At 35.1% G+C, this 17,595-nt stretch overlaps 1 protein-coding gene across 1 annotated transcript in view; it reads right to left on the bottom strand.

The window, feature by feature from the left end:
• Positions 1 to 2,035: 2,035 nt before the first annotated feature.
• Positions 2,036 to 17,595, bottom strand: part of LOC308640169 (tRNA (cytosine(72)-C(5))-methyltransferase NSUN6-like) — a gene marked incomplete at both ends in the record, with an annotated part of 44,628 nt that continues 29,068 nt past the window's right edge. The window contains 4 exons of the mRNA XM_081312177.1: positions 2,036 to 2,040; positions 2,307 to 2,451; positions 5,852 to 5,959; positions 16,521 to 16,602. Of these exons, the coding sequence (XP_081168303.1) occupies positions 2,036 to 2,040; positions 2,307 to 2,451; positions 5,852 to 5,959; positions 16,521 to 16,602 (340 nt within the window). The remainder of the gene's footprint in view (positions 2,041 to 2,306; positions 2,452 to 5,851; positions 5,960 to 16,520; positions 16,603 to 17,595) is intronic.

A 17,595-nucleotide genomic window follows, 5' to 3' on the forward strand; every position in this document is an offset into this window, starting at 1 on the left:
CTTTTAGTTCTTCAGCCTCTTAAACAACTCTAACCTACAGGTAGCCTTTGGGGTGAAAATACACCTGCCCTCATGTTTGGTCATTTCTCTCATCAGATGGTATATAACCTAACTGTTGATTTGTTTTATTTGGCAGGAAAAGGTAAAAGGAGGAGATCATCTGACGAAGATGCTGCTGGGGAACCCAGAGCCAAGAGACCAAAACATACCACAGATAACAAAGAGGTAATGGAGCTTCTTGATTAGACTTCTCACCCTGAAGCCGGCCAGAAAGAGCACACAGATAACAAACCCCAAGAGAGCTTAAAGGTCCCTAAGCTAAGAGGTAGTAGGAGTAAATGTCAAATATCACTGGTCAGGAGTGACCCAGTGAAGGACGAGAACCGTTGTGTCTTCCTTCTGAGGTTAACATACTTCATGTGTTGAACAATGCAACAGTATATGCAAAAGTATGGCTAGAACATGTAGACACAGGGGCCAATAGTGAGAAAGACACTTAGGCCTAAACTCCTATATTTATATGCCTTCTCAACATTCCTATAAAGATTTTTAGTAAGTGTCTCAAAATTAGTATGGCCAAAGCAGAATAGTTGATATCCCCCTCCCAGATATCTGCTCCCTCCAAGCTTCCTCATCTTGGTAAAGAACACCATCACCTAAATTTTTTTGTTTGTTTGTTTATTTTTTAATCACTCACTGGGCACAGTAGTGCACATCTATAGTCCCAGCTTCTCAGGAAGCTGAGACAGACCAGCCTGGGTGATTCAGTGAGACCTCGTCTCAAAATAAAAAATACAGAGGGCTGGGGAGGCAGCTCAGTGGTAGAGTGCCTGCCTAACATCATGAGGCCGTAGGTTCAATTTCCAGTACTGGGGGTCGGGGGGGGGGGGGGGCAGCAGCTGGACTCCTTTAATAGCTTCTCATTATCTTACAAGAAATGCAGACTACAGACTGTCAAGCCTTATGTGATGAGTGTATATCTTCTTGTGAGAAGTGTCTGTTCAGCTCCTTAGCCCATTTATTGATTAGGTTATTTGGTTTTGTTGTTGTTGCTGCTGCTGTTGTTGTTTTTGCATTAAGTTTTTTGAGTTCTTCATGTATGCTGGAGAGTAATGCTCTATTTGATGTGTGTGTGGCAAAAATTTCCTCCCAAAATGTAGGCTCTCTGTTCACCTCATTGTTCTTTCACTGAGAAGAAGCTTTTGGTTTGAGTTCATCCCATTTATTCTTGATTTTATTTCTTGTGCTTTAGGAATCTTATTATAGAAGTTGGGGCCTAATCCAACATGATGAAGATCTGCGCCTACTTTTTTCCTCTATTAGGCGCAGGGTCTCTGGACTAATTACTAGGTTTTTAATCTACTTTGTGTCAAGTTTTGTGCATGGTGAGAGACAGGGGTTTATTTTTATTTTGCTGCATATAGATTTGCAGTTTCATCTCATGCCAGTCAGAATAGCAGCTATCAAGAATACAGACAACAATAAATGTTGGCGGGGATGTGGGGGAAAAGGCACACTCATACATTGCTGGTAGGACTGCAAAGTGGTGTAACCAATCAGGAGAGCAGTATGAAGATTCCTTAGACAACTGGGAATGGAACCACCATTTGACCCAGCTATCCCACTCCTGGGTCTATATACAAAGGACTTAAAATCGACATACTATAGTAACACAGCCACGTCAATGTTCATAGCAGCTCAATTCACAGTAGCTAAACTGTGGAAGCAACCTAGATGCCCTTCAATAGATAAATAGATAAAGAAACTGTGGTATATATACTCAATGGAATATTACTCAGCAATAAAAGAGAATAAAATTATGGCATTTGCAGGTAAATGGATGGAGATAGAGATCATCATGCTAAGCAAAGTAAGCCAGTCCCCCAAAACCAAAGGCCAACTGTTCTCTCTAATAAGTAGATACTGATCCATAATGAGGGAGGAGGAGGTATGGGAAAAATGGAGGGACTTTGATTGGCAAAGGGTAGGGAGGGTACATGGGGGCAGGAAAGATAGTGTAATGAGATGGACATTATTATCCTAGGTACATATATGAGTGAACATATATGGTTGTACACACTATATCGTGTACAACCATAGAAATGTAAAGTTGTGCTTCAATTGTGTACAATAAATCAAAATGCATTCTGCTGTTATATATACATAATTAAGAAAAAAAATAATTAATTTTAAAAGAGGGGGCTGCTGGGGATGTGGGTTGTGGTTAAGTACCACTGGGTTTAATCCCTGGTACAAAAAAAATGCAATTACAATTTGCTCATTAAAAGTAACAAAATTTAACTCACCTTCTGTGTTCTCAATCATATCAAGTTTAAGTGCCTTTGATCCATCAAAGCAATATGCCTTGATGGAGTTCAATCCAAATAATGAAGCATTCTGCCTGATTTTTTCTATTTTGTTGGATATTTTGTCCAGTGCTATTACTTCTCCCTAATATAAAAAATCAAAAGTAGTCATGAAAAAACAAAAAACAGATGAAAAATTAGTATTCCCCACTATCCTCTCATTCCTACTCTACAAACTCATTGAACAAACATATCAAATTTACAGCAAATAACAAGTGTTTCCTTTTAAAAGATATCCTTGCAATAATTATTCTTTCTTTTTTTTATTGTTGGTTGTTCAAAACATTACATAGTTCTTGACATATCATATTTCACACTTTGATTCAAGTGGGTTATGAACTCCCATTTTTACCCCGTATACAGATTGCAGAATCACATCAGTTACACTTCCATTGATTTACATATTGCCATACTAGTGTCTGTTGTATTCTGCTGCCTTTCCTATCCTCCACTATCCCCCCTCCCCTCCACTCCCCTCCCCTCTTCTCTCTCTACCCCCTCTACTGTAATTCATTTCTCCCCCTTGTATTATTTTTCCTTTTTCCCTCACTTCCTCTTGTATGTAATTTTGTATAACCCTGAGGGTCTCCTTCCATTTCCATGCAATTTCCCTTCTCTCTCGCTTTCCCTCCCACCTCTCATCCCTGTTTAATGTTAATCTTCTTCTCATGCTCTTAGTCCCTACTCTGTTCTTAGTTACTCTCCTTATATCAAAGAAGACATTTGGCATTTGTTTTTTAGGGATTGGCTGGCTTCACTTAGCATAATCTGCTCTAATACCATCCATTTCCCTCCAAATTCTATGATTTTGTCATTTTTTAATGCAGAGTAATACTCCATTGTGTATAAATGCCACATTTTTATCCATTCATCTATTGAAGGGCATCTAGGTTGGTTCCACAGTCTTGCTATTGTGAATTGTGCTGCTATGAACATCGATGTAGCAGTGTCCCTGTAGCATGCTCTTTTTAGGTCTCTAGGGAATAGACCAAGAAGGGGAATAGCTGGGTCAAATGGTGGTTCCATTCCCAGCTTTCCAAGAAATCTCCATACTGCTTTCCAAATTGGTTGCACCAATTTGCAGTCACACCAACAATGAACAAGTGAACCCTTTTCCCCACATCCTCACCAGCACTTGTTGTTCTTTGACTTCCTAATGGCTGCCAATCTTACTGGAGTGAGATGGTATCTTAGGGTGGTTTTGATTTGCATTTCTCTGACTGCTAGCGATGTTTTTTTTTTTTAAATATTTATTTATTTATTTTTTTAGTTCTCGGCAGACACAACATCTTTGTTGGTATGTGGTGCTGAGGATCGAACTCGGGCCGCACGCATGCCAGGCGAGCGCGCTACCGCTTGAGCCACATCCCCAGCCCTGCTAGCGATGTTGAGCATTTTTTCATGTACTTGTTGATTGATTGTATGTCCTCCTTTGAGAAGTGTCTGTTCAGGTCCTTGGTTAATCTTTCTTATAGTTAGCTACTTTTAATCAATAGAAATCAAAACTGAAAATAGTGTTTGCAATCTTCAAGAAGCTCAAAAACACCTATTGAAAGTAAACATCAAAAATCACCAATTTGATGTGACTTCCTCACCTCTCAAAAAGGATGAACTAATGTATGAGACATCTAACTTAAAGTGCCTTTATATGCCAATAAAGGTTACTTATAAAATTGATAGTCATTTTAATATTTTTGAGCTAGTCACACAAAATTCCTATAAATTCTTGCAACTAAAGGCAGAAAAAGAAGAGCCAAAACCTCTGTACATCCCAGCAAAATATTCTGGAATTGATATTAAAAACACTTCAAAATTACTTTATATGATAAAATTTGTGTTAAGTTAAGAAAGATGACAATTTTAAGAATGCATTGTAATACTTTAAAATGTACTATGAAATGATTACTGCAAAAATGGTGCAATTGACTTTTCTATGTATTTTCTTTTGTTCCTTTTGCATATATCATCTGTCTATGATATATGCCTCAGGGGCATAGACTGATAACATAAAATTTGCTAATAATGTCCCTAGATTTTTTTTTGGTTTTCATCACTTTAATATTGTGTTTGAGTATTTTTCAAAATGTTCATATTTACTTGTCTTCTTTACCTCGATGTGATTTTTACCCAGCATTATGAAACTGGCTGAAAATGAATATATCTATAATATTCAGATTCTCTTTGGAAAGACTTTACTAGAGAGAATAAAGTATGTATGAATAATAGCCATCAGGCAAATATAATAAACATGTCATAAATTAAAAGGCGGTTATTTTCACTGTCAGATCATATCATAATCAATCTGTACATTTTTAAAATATTTATTTTTTAGTTGTAGTTGGACACAATACCTTTATTTTATTTATTTATTTATTTATTTATTATGTGGTGCTGAGGATCAAATCCAGGGCCTTGAACATGCTGGGAAAATGTACTACTGCTGAGCCACTATCCCAGTCCCTCAATCTGCATATTTAAAGTTTCAAGAAAACTGAAAAAGGATTTGCATTAAAATCTATAGTCACAAAATAAACCCTTCTATTTCATGAGCTTTATTTTAAACACTGTTGGAATTTTTTTTTAAGAAACACTATTGGTGTTTAATATATTTATCCTTCAAGAGTTTTTCCTGCCACTACTTAAATTCCTATTAGGCAAAGAAGAGTATAATTAAACACATAAATATATCAATGCTTTATCCCCAGTATCTAACACAAAGTAAGTACTAAAGAATGTTCAACCAACCAATCAAGGGCTTTAGACTGAGAAACTGGTAAGTATTCAGATTTTAGGTACCATTTAGTTTTATAGAGTTTGAAACAAAAGATGGCATCAGATGGCTAAATACTTCTCCAATTAAATAAAATTGTAGGCTATAAGGCTATAATGAGTTTTGAAAACAGATAAAACCAGTCCATGATAAAGCACTTTGCAAATATACATTCATAGGAAAACAATAAGATCTCAACCAAAGTTATCCAAGATCACACTTACCTGCATTGTTACAAAGAAGCATATTTTATAATTAAACTAAATAAGATTTAAGATACTGAAGATGCACACATTCTGTAAGTATTTATATGTGTTTATTTATGTATTATATATATCTGTGTGTATAGATATCAACATATACATTTCCACCCTGATAATATACTCTCAATATTTAGTGGTAGAATAGTTAGAACAAGGGCAAAACTTTAAAAGAAAGAATATGAAAAGATCTCTTAAATGTTTCAAACTTAATTATATGAGGAAAGAATTGTATTTTATAATGTAGAGTAAATTGAGGATTCAATTGGGTCTTTAGATGGTCTTCACAAATAATTGTTTACTGAACTTAATGTTTGGTGAACTGACATAATTGAACAATTTTCACTTTGGATAAATCTGAAGTAGAAGTATAGATGTGTTTTCTAAGTTACAGTCTACCCTCACCACTGTAATAGGTAATACATCAAATAGTTTTGTTATGAAGATAGTCTTACCTGATCATGCATTAGTGTTGCTTTGCCTCCAGGAGCTGCACACAAATCTAGAATCTTCTCTCCAGGTTGAGGATTTAAAACATGAGTTACTACAGCAGACGGCAAATTCTGAAAAGAAAAAAAAGCATCGATGCAATAGATTATCAATGATTCTAAATCATTTTTAATTTCAGAACCAGAGAATATAAAGAAATCTTCAGTGTAAATTCAGTACAGCATCCCCAAATTTGTTAAGAGTACAATTTCTATAAATATACTAATGTCAGGAGATCAGTATTCCTAGAGTATCCTACGACCTCACACAATACATCTACCTGCACATAAACACATAGGACACATTTTCCAGTCAATTCAGGGTCCTTCCCTGATGTTTTCTGGGTATCAGCAAAACAATAATTATTATTATTATTTTTTTACTTCCAGTGGTTCTCAATATTTGAGAGAATAAAATATGAGAATGCTCTGGCTCTTTTTCTAAAAAAGTAGACTTTACAATTTGCGGGCACCGCATCATCTAACGTAAGAATCCTCGATTTACACTAAATTCACACAGAAGTCATGTTTGTGTTCCTATCTCCATGATACCCACAACAAAATGTTGTGGGTATCATGGAGATAGCAGTAGGTAATATTAAATCATTGTTATTTGAATTATTATATAAAGACTGCTATTTCAGGACAATAGCCCTGAGTAAGACAGGTGTAATATTATCACAAAATAATCCATTTTTAAATATTTCTTGGGCAAGGGGAAGCAAATAAATAGAGGCCAACAAACATGAAGTAATTTTTAAAGCCAAAAGTTTTCAATTTCTACCAAAATACTTAAAATTATATCCATAAGAACACCCTCTACAACTGACAAGGTTGCAATCTTCCCAAAGGAATCCAAGATTAGCAATTCAAAAAGGAAGATCCATGGTGAAAAAGCAGTTATGAATGAGCAAGTTTTCCCTGTGACTATACAAAGCATTAAAATCAATGTAATTTAGGGCATATGAAAAGCAATTCTTTACACTAAAGACTAAAACCTATTTACAAATAGTTCATCTTCATGGGCCTAATTTATTCCAACAGTACTTAAAAACTGAACTCCAAAACAGAACATTAAAGCATGTGGCTACTAAAAATTGTTTGATGCTTTATCTAGAGATAGCTGATAAAGCTTCACTCATAATTATTACAATCTAGCATTCCTCTCCCACATTACTTTCTTTAGTTTGCTCCACAGGGCCACAGTATTACTGTCTTTTAACATACTAAACCTATTTCCTTCTCCAATTAGAATAGACACACCAGAAAATAAGGGTGTGGATTGTTTGTCTAAATATTTCTACTATATCATCAACATGTATATGCATCTTGCATATAATGAATGCTCAATAAATATTTGTCAAGTAAATAAATGAATCAGTGCCCTGAGCTCTAGCCACTGGCCACAGTCTTGGTGTCCCATTGCAGCCATGTACCGTAGCTGTTGAGTTGCATTTTGCCTCTGCCATGTGTCCCTTTGCCAAAAGCACCAAAACCTACAAAGGGGAGCCCATGCCTGTTATTAAAAATACAGGAGTGTGTAGGAAAATATCCCCCATTGAAAATATCTCAGCCAGGAGAAAAAGAAGACAATAAAATTAGAGATGGAAAAACAGATACTATCCCAGACATCACTGAAATTCAAAGGATTACTAAGGACTTTTGAAAATTTATATTTCAATAAACTGGAATGATACAAATTTCTAGACAGATATGACCTACATTGAACCAAGGGGCTATAGAAAACCTAAACAGACCAAGAGCTAACAATAAGATCAACACAGTAATAAAAAGCTCCAACAAAGAAACCCATATACAACCACAAGATTGGGATACTAATTAGAATAAGATGTACTCCATGTTTGTATAACTGACAAATTATACTCTACTCTCATGTAACTAAAAAGAATGAGCAATTTTTTAAAAAGAAAAATAATAAATAAATTGCTGAAGGGGAGAAAAAAACATGACCAGATGGTTTCTTGGCTAATTCTACCAGACCTTTGAAGAACTAATGCCAACACTTTTCAAATTATTATATGAAAGACAAAGTGAAGGAACCCTTCCAAATTTATTCTATGAAGTCATTTTCTCTAAAATAAGGACCAAGACAAGGATGTCAACTCTTACCACAACCATTCAATATAGTACTTGAAATTTTAACCAGAGCAATTAGGCAAGAAAATAAAAGGGACATCCTGATCCCCAAACTAGGACACATTCATGAACAAATATTAAAGACCAAATTCCCTGATGTATGCAACCCAGATGGAAGAATACTTAATAAAATATTAGCAATTTGAATTAAACACGTTAACAATATTGTATATCATGATCAAGATGATTTCATTCCAGGGATACAGGCATGGTTCAACATATGCGAATCAATAAATTAATTAATCACATATAGAATTTAAAAAAGGTCTCCAACAAAATTTAACACCCATTCATGTTAAAAACATTGAAGAAACTTACCTCAATGTCATAAAGGTATATATAACAAACCCAAAGCTAATATCATCCTAAACAAAAACAAACAAACAAAAAAAAAAACAGAACATTTCCTCTACAGTCACGAACAAGATAAGGACATTGACACTTACCACTACTATTCAATATAGTACTTGAAATTGTAGCCAGAGCAATTAGGCAAAAGAAAGAAAAAAAATGGCAGATAGAAAAAGAAGTCAAACTATCACTGTTTGCAGATGATATCTTAAACTTAAGAGATTCAAGAAACCACTAGAAAATGACTACATCTGATAAATTTATTAAAATAGCAGGATTTAAAAAAATCAGGGGCTGGGGTTATGGCACAGCGGTAGAGTGCTCACCTAGCACATGTGAGGCACTGGGTTCTATCCTCAGCACCGGGTTCCATCCTCAGCATCACATAAATAAAAAATAAAAGATATTGTGACACCAGAACTGGGGAGGGAGGAGGAAATCAATATACAAAAATCAATAAATTTCTATACAGCAACAATAAATCCACTGAAAAATAAATCAGGAAAGCAATTCCATTCATAGTAGTTTCAAAAACAAACAAATAAACAAAAACTTAGAAACAAATCTAACCAAGCAGAAAGCCTCTATAATGAAAATTACAGAACGCTGAAGAAAAAAATTGAAGACAACACTACTAGATGAAAAGACCTGCCCTGTTCTTGTTTAGACAAAATTAATGCTGTTAAAATGACCACATTACCAAAAGCAATCTACAGATTCAATGCATATTGAATAGTAATGACAAAATAGCAATGACATCCTTCACAGATCCAGGGGGGAAAAAATTCTAAAATTCATATGGACGAATAAAAGATCTAGAGTAGCTAAAGCAATCCTGAGCAAAAAGAGCAATACCAGGGGCATAATACCCAATATCAAATTATATTAGAACTATAGTAACAAAAATTACACAGTACTGACAGAGAGAGAGACAGAGAGACAGAGAGAGAGAGAGAGAGACAGACTGAGTGAGACAGACAGACAGACAGATAGACAGAAGGAGGTGGGGGAGAGACATGTAGATCAGAACAGAAGACACAGAGACAAGTCCACCCTGGTACAGTCACCTGATCCTTGGCAAAAGGATCAGAAATATGTTAGAAGAGAGACAATCTTTTTAACAAATGATGCTGGCAAAACTATGTACCCATATAGAAAGATGAAACCAGATCACTATCTTTCACACTGCACAAAAGTCAACTCAGAATGAATCAGACTTGTCCAGCATGGTAGCACATGCCTGCAATCCCAGCAGCTCAGGAGGTAGAGGCAGGAGGATCACAGCCTCAGCAATGGCGAGGTGCTAAGCAACTCAGTGAGAGCCTGTCTTTAAATCAAAACGGGGATGGGGATGTGGCTCAGTGGTTGAGTGCCTGTAAATTCAGTCCCCAGTACACCACCCCCAACCCCACCCGAAAAAAAAAAAAAACAGAATCAAAATTAGAAATTACACCAGAAACTTTCAAGCTGTCTGTTTTTATGTCAGTACCATTCAATTATTGTTACTACAGTATAATTTGAAATTAGGTATTGTAATGCCTCCAGGATAGCTCTTTTTACTCAGGATTGTTTTTGCTACTTTGGGTCTTTTATTCTTCCATATGAATTTTAAGATTAATTTTTTCTAGTTCCTGAGGATGTCATTGCCATCTTAACTGGAAATGCATTTTTATCTGTAGATTGCTTTTAGTAATATTACCTTTTTAACAATATTAATACTCTAAACAAGAACAGCAGAGGTCTTTTCGTCTTCTTCTGTCTCTAAGAACACATCAGTTAAACATGCTAATATATACATACAGGCAACAACTTCCTCAATAGAACTCCCAAAGCATAGCAAATACCAAGAATAAATGGGATAACATTAAGTTACAAAGCTTCTGCACAGCAAGTAAATAATTAAGAGTACAAAGAAAGCATACAAAATGAAAGAAAGTATTTACAAATTACTCTTCTGACACAATCAATATGCAGAATATATAAAGAACTCCAAAAGGACCCCCAAAATAATAATCCAATCAATAAGTGGGCAAATGAACTAAACAGACATTTCTCAAATGAAATATGAATTTAAGACAAATATGAAGAAAATGTTCACTATTTTTAGTCAGAAAATGCAAGTCAAAACAATACTGAGATTTTATCACATTCTAGTTAGAATGGCAATCATCAAAAATACAATAATACATGAGGATGTGCATGGGAGTGTAATATTTATACACTGTTGGTGGAACTGTAAATTAGTGTACTCACATTGAAATTGATAGGGAGGCTTCTCAAAAGACTAGGAATGGAACCACTATATGAAATACCACTCCTTGGTATTTCTCAAAAAAAAAAAAAACTGATCAGTATACTATAGTGAAAAAACTGATTAGTATACCGTAGTGAAACATGCATACCCACGTTTATAGTAGCACAATTCACAATAGCCCCACTATAGAACCAGCCTAGGTGTCTGTCCATCAACAGATGAATGAGTGAAGAAAATGTGATATATATACACACACAAAGGAGTTTTACTCAGCCATAAAGAAGAATGAAGAAAAATTAATGGTACTGGAAGACATGATATTGACTTAAATAAGCCAGACTTGGAAAGCCAAGGGTCATGTTTTCTCTCACACCTGGAAGCTATAAAGAAAAAGGAGGGGAAAGAAAGCAGGGTGTCTCATTAAAATAGGAGACTAGTAGACAAGAAGACAGAGACCAGGGAGAGACAAAGGGGACATACTGGGGAATTAAATTTATGTTAAATGCACATACAAATATATCACAATAAATTCCACTATTATGTATAATCAATGTACCAATAAAAATTGCAAAAAAATACTTTTTGTGAAGTTCAAAATTTAAAAAAAATTTAAATAAAAGATTTCTAGTATCTACTCTAGACCTACTGAATTAAATTCTCCAGAGAGATATCAGCCCTGATATGCGGTATTCTTCTGCCAAACAAAGTAATCCCAGTCTAATCAAAAGAAGACATTAGAAAATTCCTAAGAGAGAGAGTCTACAAAATAGCTTAGTCTCAAAACTATGGAGGTTTTAGAAATAAGGAACGACAGCCACTACCCAGGCCAGAAGAGATTAAGAATAAACAATGGGGGCTGGGGATGTGGCTCAAGCGGTAGCGCGCTCCCCTGGCATGCGTGCGGCCCGGGTTCGATCCTCAGCACCACATACCAACAAAGATGTTGTGTCCGCCAAGAACTAAAAAATAAATATTAAAAAAATTCTCTCTCTCTCTCTTTAAAAAAAAAAAGAATAAACACTGGTTAAATGCAGCCTGGGATCCTACAGACACGCACACAAAAAGAGGTTAAGGGAGAAACTGGTGAAATATGAATCAAATTTAGAGTTTATTGTAATATGGTATACACATTTGGAGTGCTGTAATATACATGGGATACTGTTTAATGGTTTAATGTATCAGTTTTTGTTTGTTTTGAATGACATAGCAATCTCACTATTACCCAGGCTGGTCTTAAACTTGTGGCTCTAGTGTTCTTCCCAGCTTAATTTCCCAAGAACCACTGTTGGTTTTCTAAGCAATGACAAATGTACCATCATAATTTGTTACTAATTAGAATTTTTTAAACTATAAAAATATTGAAAAAAGAAAAAAAAATTGTTACTATTAGGGGAAACTAGGCAAAGAGCATACAAGAATTCTTGTATTATCTCTGTAATTCTTAAATTCCACTCTGTAATTCCAAAATAAAACTTTATTTAATTAGGAAATCTCCAAGAACAGATCCTAGGTACCTACAAGTTCTTTTAAGTTCTAGAAGTGTTTTGATGCATACTAATTTATTCCAGAGTCCTGATAACCAGCATGAAGGAATTATAAAATTTGTGAGACATCAAGACTCTGTAGGCTGAAACCTATGAAAGAACTTGAATATCTTTTATGACATCATGTTGGTTCCTAAAACCACAATGCAATGATATGTTATGTCTACTATCAGCCTCTTAGCTTTTAGAGAAGAATGGAAACTGACACCTAAAAGCAAGCAGAATTTTCAATTTGACATTGAAGTGTCAGTATCTATTTCAATGACCTGAAGCTCTTGAAAAGTGCTTTGAGATGATACTTCTCACATCATTATACTTTTGGTCTTTTAATTGACATCTAGACTTTATAGTCCTTTGTTCATGTTTGTCTGAAAAGGCTATTGGATTATTTAGAAATTCCAAATTTGTTCTATTACCATTACCTGTAAATATGAGAACTTTTCTATTTGTGAAAAGAAATTCAAGGACCATAATGATTCTTTAAGATGGACATTCTTCTTAAAATAAACTTACTATTCTTCTTTTGGAAATGTTTCTTTAAAAAAAAATATATATATATATTTATATTGAGATATATATATATATATATATATATATATATATATATATATTTTAGTTGTAGGTGGACACAATATCTTTATTTCATTTTTATGTGGTGCTGAGGATCAAACCCAGTATGCTAGGCGAGTACTCTATCTCGGAGCCACATCCCCAGCCACTGGATATGTTTCTTTTTTTTTTTAATTTCTTTTTTATTGTTGGTTGTTCAAAACATTACATAGTTCTTGACATATCATATTTCACATTTTGATTCAAGTGGGTTATGAACTCCCATTTTTACCCCGTATACAGATTGCAGAATCACATCAGTTACACTTCCATTGATTTACATATTGCCATACTAGTGTCTGTTGTATTCTGCTGCCTTTCCTATCCTCCACTATCCCCCCTCCCCTCCCCTCCCCTCTTCTCTCGCTACCCCCTCTACTGTAATTCATTTCTCCCCCTTGTATTATTTTTCCCTTTCCCCTCACTTCCTCTTGTATGTAATTTTGTATAACCCTGAGGGTCTCCTTCCATTTCCATGCAATTTCGCTTCCCTCTCACTTTCCCTCCCACCTCTCATCCCTGTTTAATATTAATCATCTTCTCATGCTCTTCGTCCCTACTCTGTTCTTAGTTGCTCTCATTATATCAAAGAAGACAGTTGGCATTTGTTTTTTAGGGATTGGCTGGCTTCACTTAGCATAATCTTCTCTAATGCCATCCATTTCCCTCCAAATTCTATGATTTTGTCATTTTTTAATGCAGAGTAATACTCCATTGTGTATAGATGCCACATTTTTTTATCCATTCATCTATTGAAGGGCATCTGTGGACCAATGGTACAGAATAGAGGACACAGAAACCAATTCACAAAACTACAACTATCTTATATTTGATAAAGGGGCTAAAAGCATGCAATGGAGGAAGGATAGCATCTTCAACAAATGGTTCTGGAAAAACTGGAAATCCATATGCATCAAAATGAAACTGAATCCCTTTCTCTCGCCATGCACAAAAGTTAACTCAAAATGGATCAAGGAGCTTGATATCAAATCAGAGACACAGCATCTGATAGAAGAAAAAGTTGGCTACGAGCTACATACTGTGGGGTCGGGCCCCAAATTCCTCAATAGGACACCCATAGCATAAGAGTTAATAACTAGAATCAACAAATGGGACTTACTCAAACTAAAAAGTTTTTTCTCAGCAAAAGAAACAATAAGAGAGGTAAATAGGGAGCCTATATCCTGGGAATCAATCTTTACTCCTCACACTTCAGATAGAGCCCTAATATCCAGAGTATACAAAGAACTCAAAAAATTAGACAATAAGATAACAAATAACCCAATCAACAAATGGGCCAAGGACCTGAACAGACACTTCTCAGAGGAGGACATACTATCAATCAACAAGCACATGAAAAAATGCTCAGCATCGCTAGCAGTCAGAGAAATGCAAATCAAAACCACCCTAAGATACCATCTCACTCCAGTAAGATTGGCAGCCATTAGGAAGCCAAACAACAAGTGCTGGCGAGGATATGGGGAAAAGGGTACACTTGCTCATTGTTGGTGGGACTGCAAATTGGTGCAGCCAATTTGGAAAGCAGTATGGAGATTTCTTGGAAAGCTGGGAATGGAACCACCATTTGACCCAGCTATTCCCCTTCTTGGTCTATTCCCTAAAGACCTAAAAAGAGCATGCTACAGGGACACTGCTACATCGATGTTCACAGCAGCACAATTCACAATAGCAAGACTGTGGATATGTTTCTTAAGGAAACTGTTATTTCCTGTTCTGGCCTGCACTAAATTAAGCTATTTAGATTTCACTGTATCAGATATGACCCAATTAAAAATGTGGTGGTTCTGAATTAGTTTGTAAAGGGCAAGAAATTTATTGATTGGTGCTGGGGATTGAACCCAGGGGCGCTTTACCATTGAGCCCCGACCCCAGTCAATTTTATTTTAAGACACCATCTTGCTAAGTTGCTGAGGCTGACCTTAAACTTAACAAGGCTCCTGTCTCAGTATTCCAAGTCTGGAATTACAGGTGTGTATCCTCTTGTCTAGCTTGTAAAAGGAAATTTAATCATGTACAAACTAAACACTAGACAAGGATTTCTGGGAAGTTGTAAAAGAAGTATTTGGGAAACTTAAGGACTATGTGAATTACCTGGAGCCCCCACTTACTCAGCTCAGAACCTGCATTTGAAACAGGCCCTGCAAGTGATTCAGATCTTCCAAGAGTCACACTGTAAGCATTGGTATATGGTCAAGAGCAAAGGCTTTAAGTCAGAAAGACCTACATTCAAATTCTGGCTTTCTTGATTTATATGTGGCAATCAGCAAACCCTAATTTAGCCACTAGAAAATTACTGAGTGTCTACTATGTGCACACACTTTAATTCTCTAGGCTTCCATTTCCTTGTCTATGAAACTGAAGGTTTACAAGTAGCGTATGAAAAAGTGTATCCAGAACACTCAGCATGACACATGGAATGCAATACCCACTCAATTAAGTGCTAGCTGGTATTACCATTTTCATTTTTAATAAGTTTACTGGCCAAAGATCATCAATGTACATTTTATACAATAAAACAGCTTTCATTAGGGAAGTGACAAAAATTCTACCCTCAGATACAAAAGATTCATTCTAGCTATAACATGTCATGTTCCTTGTCATTAAGTGATAAAGGATATGACTTTATGATGCTACTTGAATATTTTGAATCATAAACTGTTTCACAATTTATATTTTATGTACTTGTCAAGTTGATCTTAAGGTTACAGGTGAGGGAAAGTAGTGATCCTAGTATAAGTATCAAAAAATATATAAAAATTGCACTATACTGATTTTTCTCTTTTCCAAAGTCAAAACTGAATCATGGGATAAGCAGGTATATGGCCCTTTCTCTTACTGAAGAGAGAAATAATATTGTATTAGATTCTGCAAGCAATGATGCATGGCTGTATTGTCAGATGATCACAAGTGTTTGAAGATGGATTATACAACAAATAAGCAAAAACCAAAAATTAAGCAAACAAAATGACCAAAAATGATGCACAAGCCATTGTGTATTAGGTTAGAGAGTCTAATATTTCACATTATTAATAATGTGCCAATAGATGACAATATAAATCATTTTCTGATTATTCACCACGGGAATTATTTCTGAATTTGTAAATAACTTTTGGTTTAATACTAGAAAGAGAATAAAGCACATGGCAACTGAACTTCAGTTTGTAATCAGACTCTACCAACTACTAGTGGTGTGAAGTTGGCCAAAAACAGATCTGGTTTTCAGTATCTTCATCTTATATTGAGAAAATCATCATCTAACCAGCAAATAGTAACAAATGAGTTAATGAATGAAAGTGCTTACTAAACTGGAAAAGGCAAACCAGATGACTTATTACTGCAACTGATATCCATCTCATAAATCTGATATCATTAAACCATTAGAATCTTACTAAAAGAGACAAATGGAACACTTAAATGAACATCAAATGTGTGCATTATTTAGGGACTGACATTCTTAGATGGAAAGCAGTAATTTTAGTGTCATAAAGTCACCTTTGAATAAAGGAGAGAGAAAAAGATTTTCAAAAAATGTATTAAGGAAAAAAGCAGGAACACTCAGATTTTCCCTGTTTAATCAAAATATATATAAATAGACCACAAGAAATATTTTAATATGTTTTTAATAAAAACACTGAGATTTAGAGTTATCCACCAAAATATATTTCAATGTCATACATATTTTTCTTCTATAGATACTTACCTGTAAAAATAAGTAACTGGGCAGTACATTGTCAAACGAAGGGCTGAGATATATTGGTTCTGACATTCTTATGCCTATACCTCTGAAAAAGAGGAAATCTAACATTAGTGTGTACAAACTACATAGTACATATTTCTATGAATATATTCAAGTAGCATGTCAAATATAAAATTATTTGCCTTTTTTAACACTAAAATACTTTGAATAGTCCTGAGAATTGTTTGTGAATGTTTACCTTGAGTAGGGTAAAAGAGCCCATCAGAATCAAAAGGAAAAAAATAAATAAGTTTTTAATTTAGGCACAAGAGTTTCTTTAGATATCTTAATAAACTAAAAAGCCAAGAACATCTGATTTTTGATTCATTCTAATCTTTTTGGTAACTGACTTACGGTAACTTAGTCTATCTAATTAATCAACATTTCATGAATGATCGAGTTTATAAGATACTCTACTCAGTACCTGTATGAAAAATGAAAAAAAATACCTAGAATCATGCTGAGCAATGGCAAAGACTATTGCTTTGCCAGTCTCCCACCTCTGGGTTAACCAGGCTCCCACCCCTGGGTTAATCAGGCTCCCCTGGCTGCACATCTACATACTACATTCTCATATCAACTTTTTATAGAATAACTGCCCAAGTGTTGACACAATCCCAATATGACCTTTTCTACCTATGTCCCATTTTATGAGTGGCAGTGGAGCTGATCAGAACAGGAAGGGGCCAGGACACAGATGGCATAGTAGACAGTGATTCATAAAGACAAACAATGCAATCAAAGATAGTCAGAGACTATTAAAGGGGGGAGAGAGGGCATACAAACACTGTCAGAGAAAGTCAATAGTTTTTTTTTTTTTTTGTAATAGCTGCTTTCTACTCCTACCAATAAAGGAAACATTCAGAACACTGATCCGAAAACATTATTCAACACAGTAATAGGAACCACCACAAATAAAAGAATTGAGAGTATACCATTAATAATGAACTAAAATATCAATCCCCTATTACAGACTCAAAGAGAAACAGAAGACATTTGAATGATTTTCATACTCCCAAAGCCTTTTAAGGAGAACACA

This window comes from Spermophilus citellus (genome assembly GCF_964194105.1).
Source record: "Spermophilus citellus genome assembly, contig: SCAFFOLD_298, whole genome shotgun sequence".
In the NCBI taxonomy this organism is placed as follows: domain Eukaryota; kingdom Metazoa; phylum Chordata; class Mammalia; order Rodentia; family Sciuridae; genus Spermophilus; species Spermophilus citellus.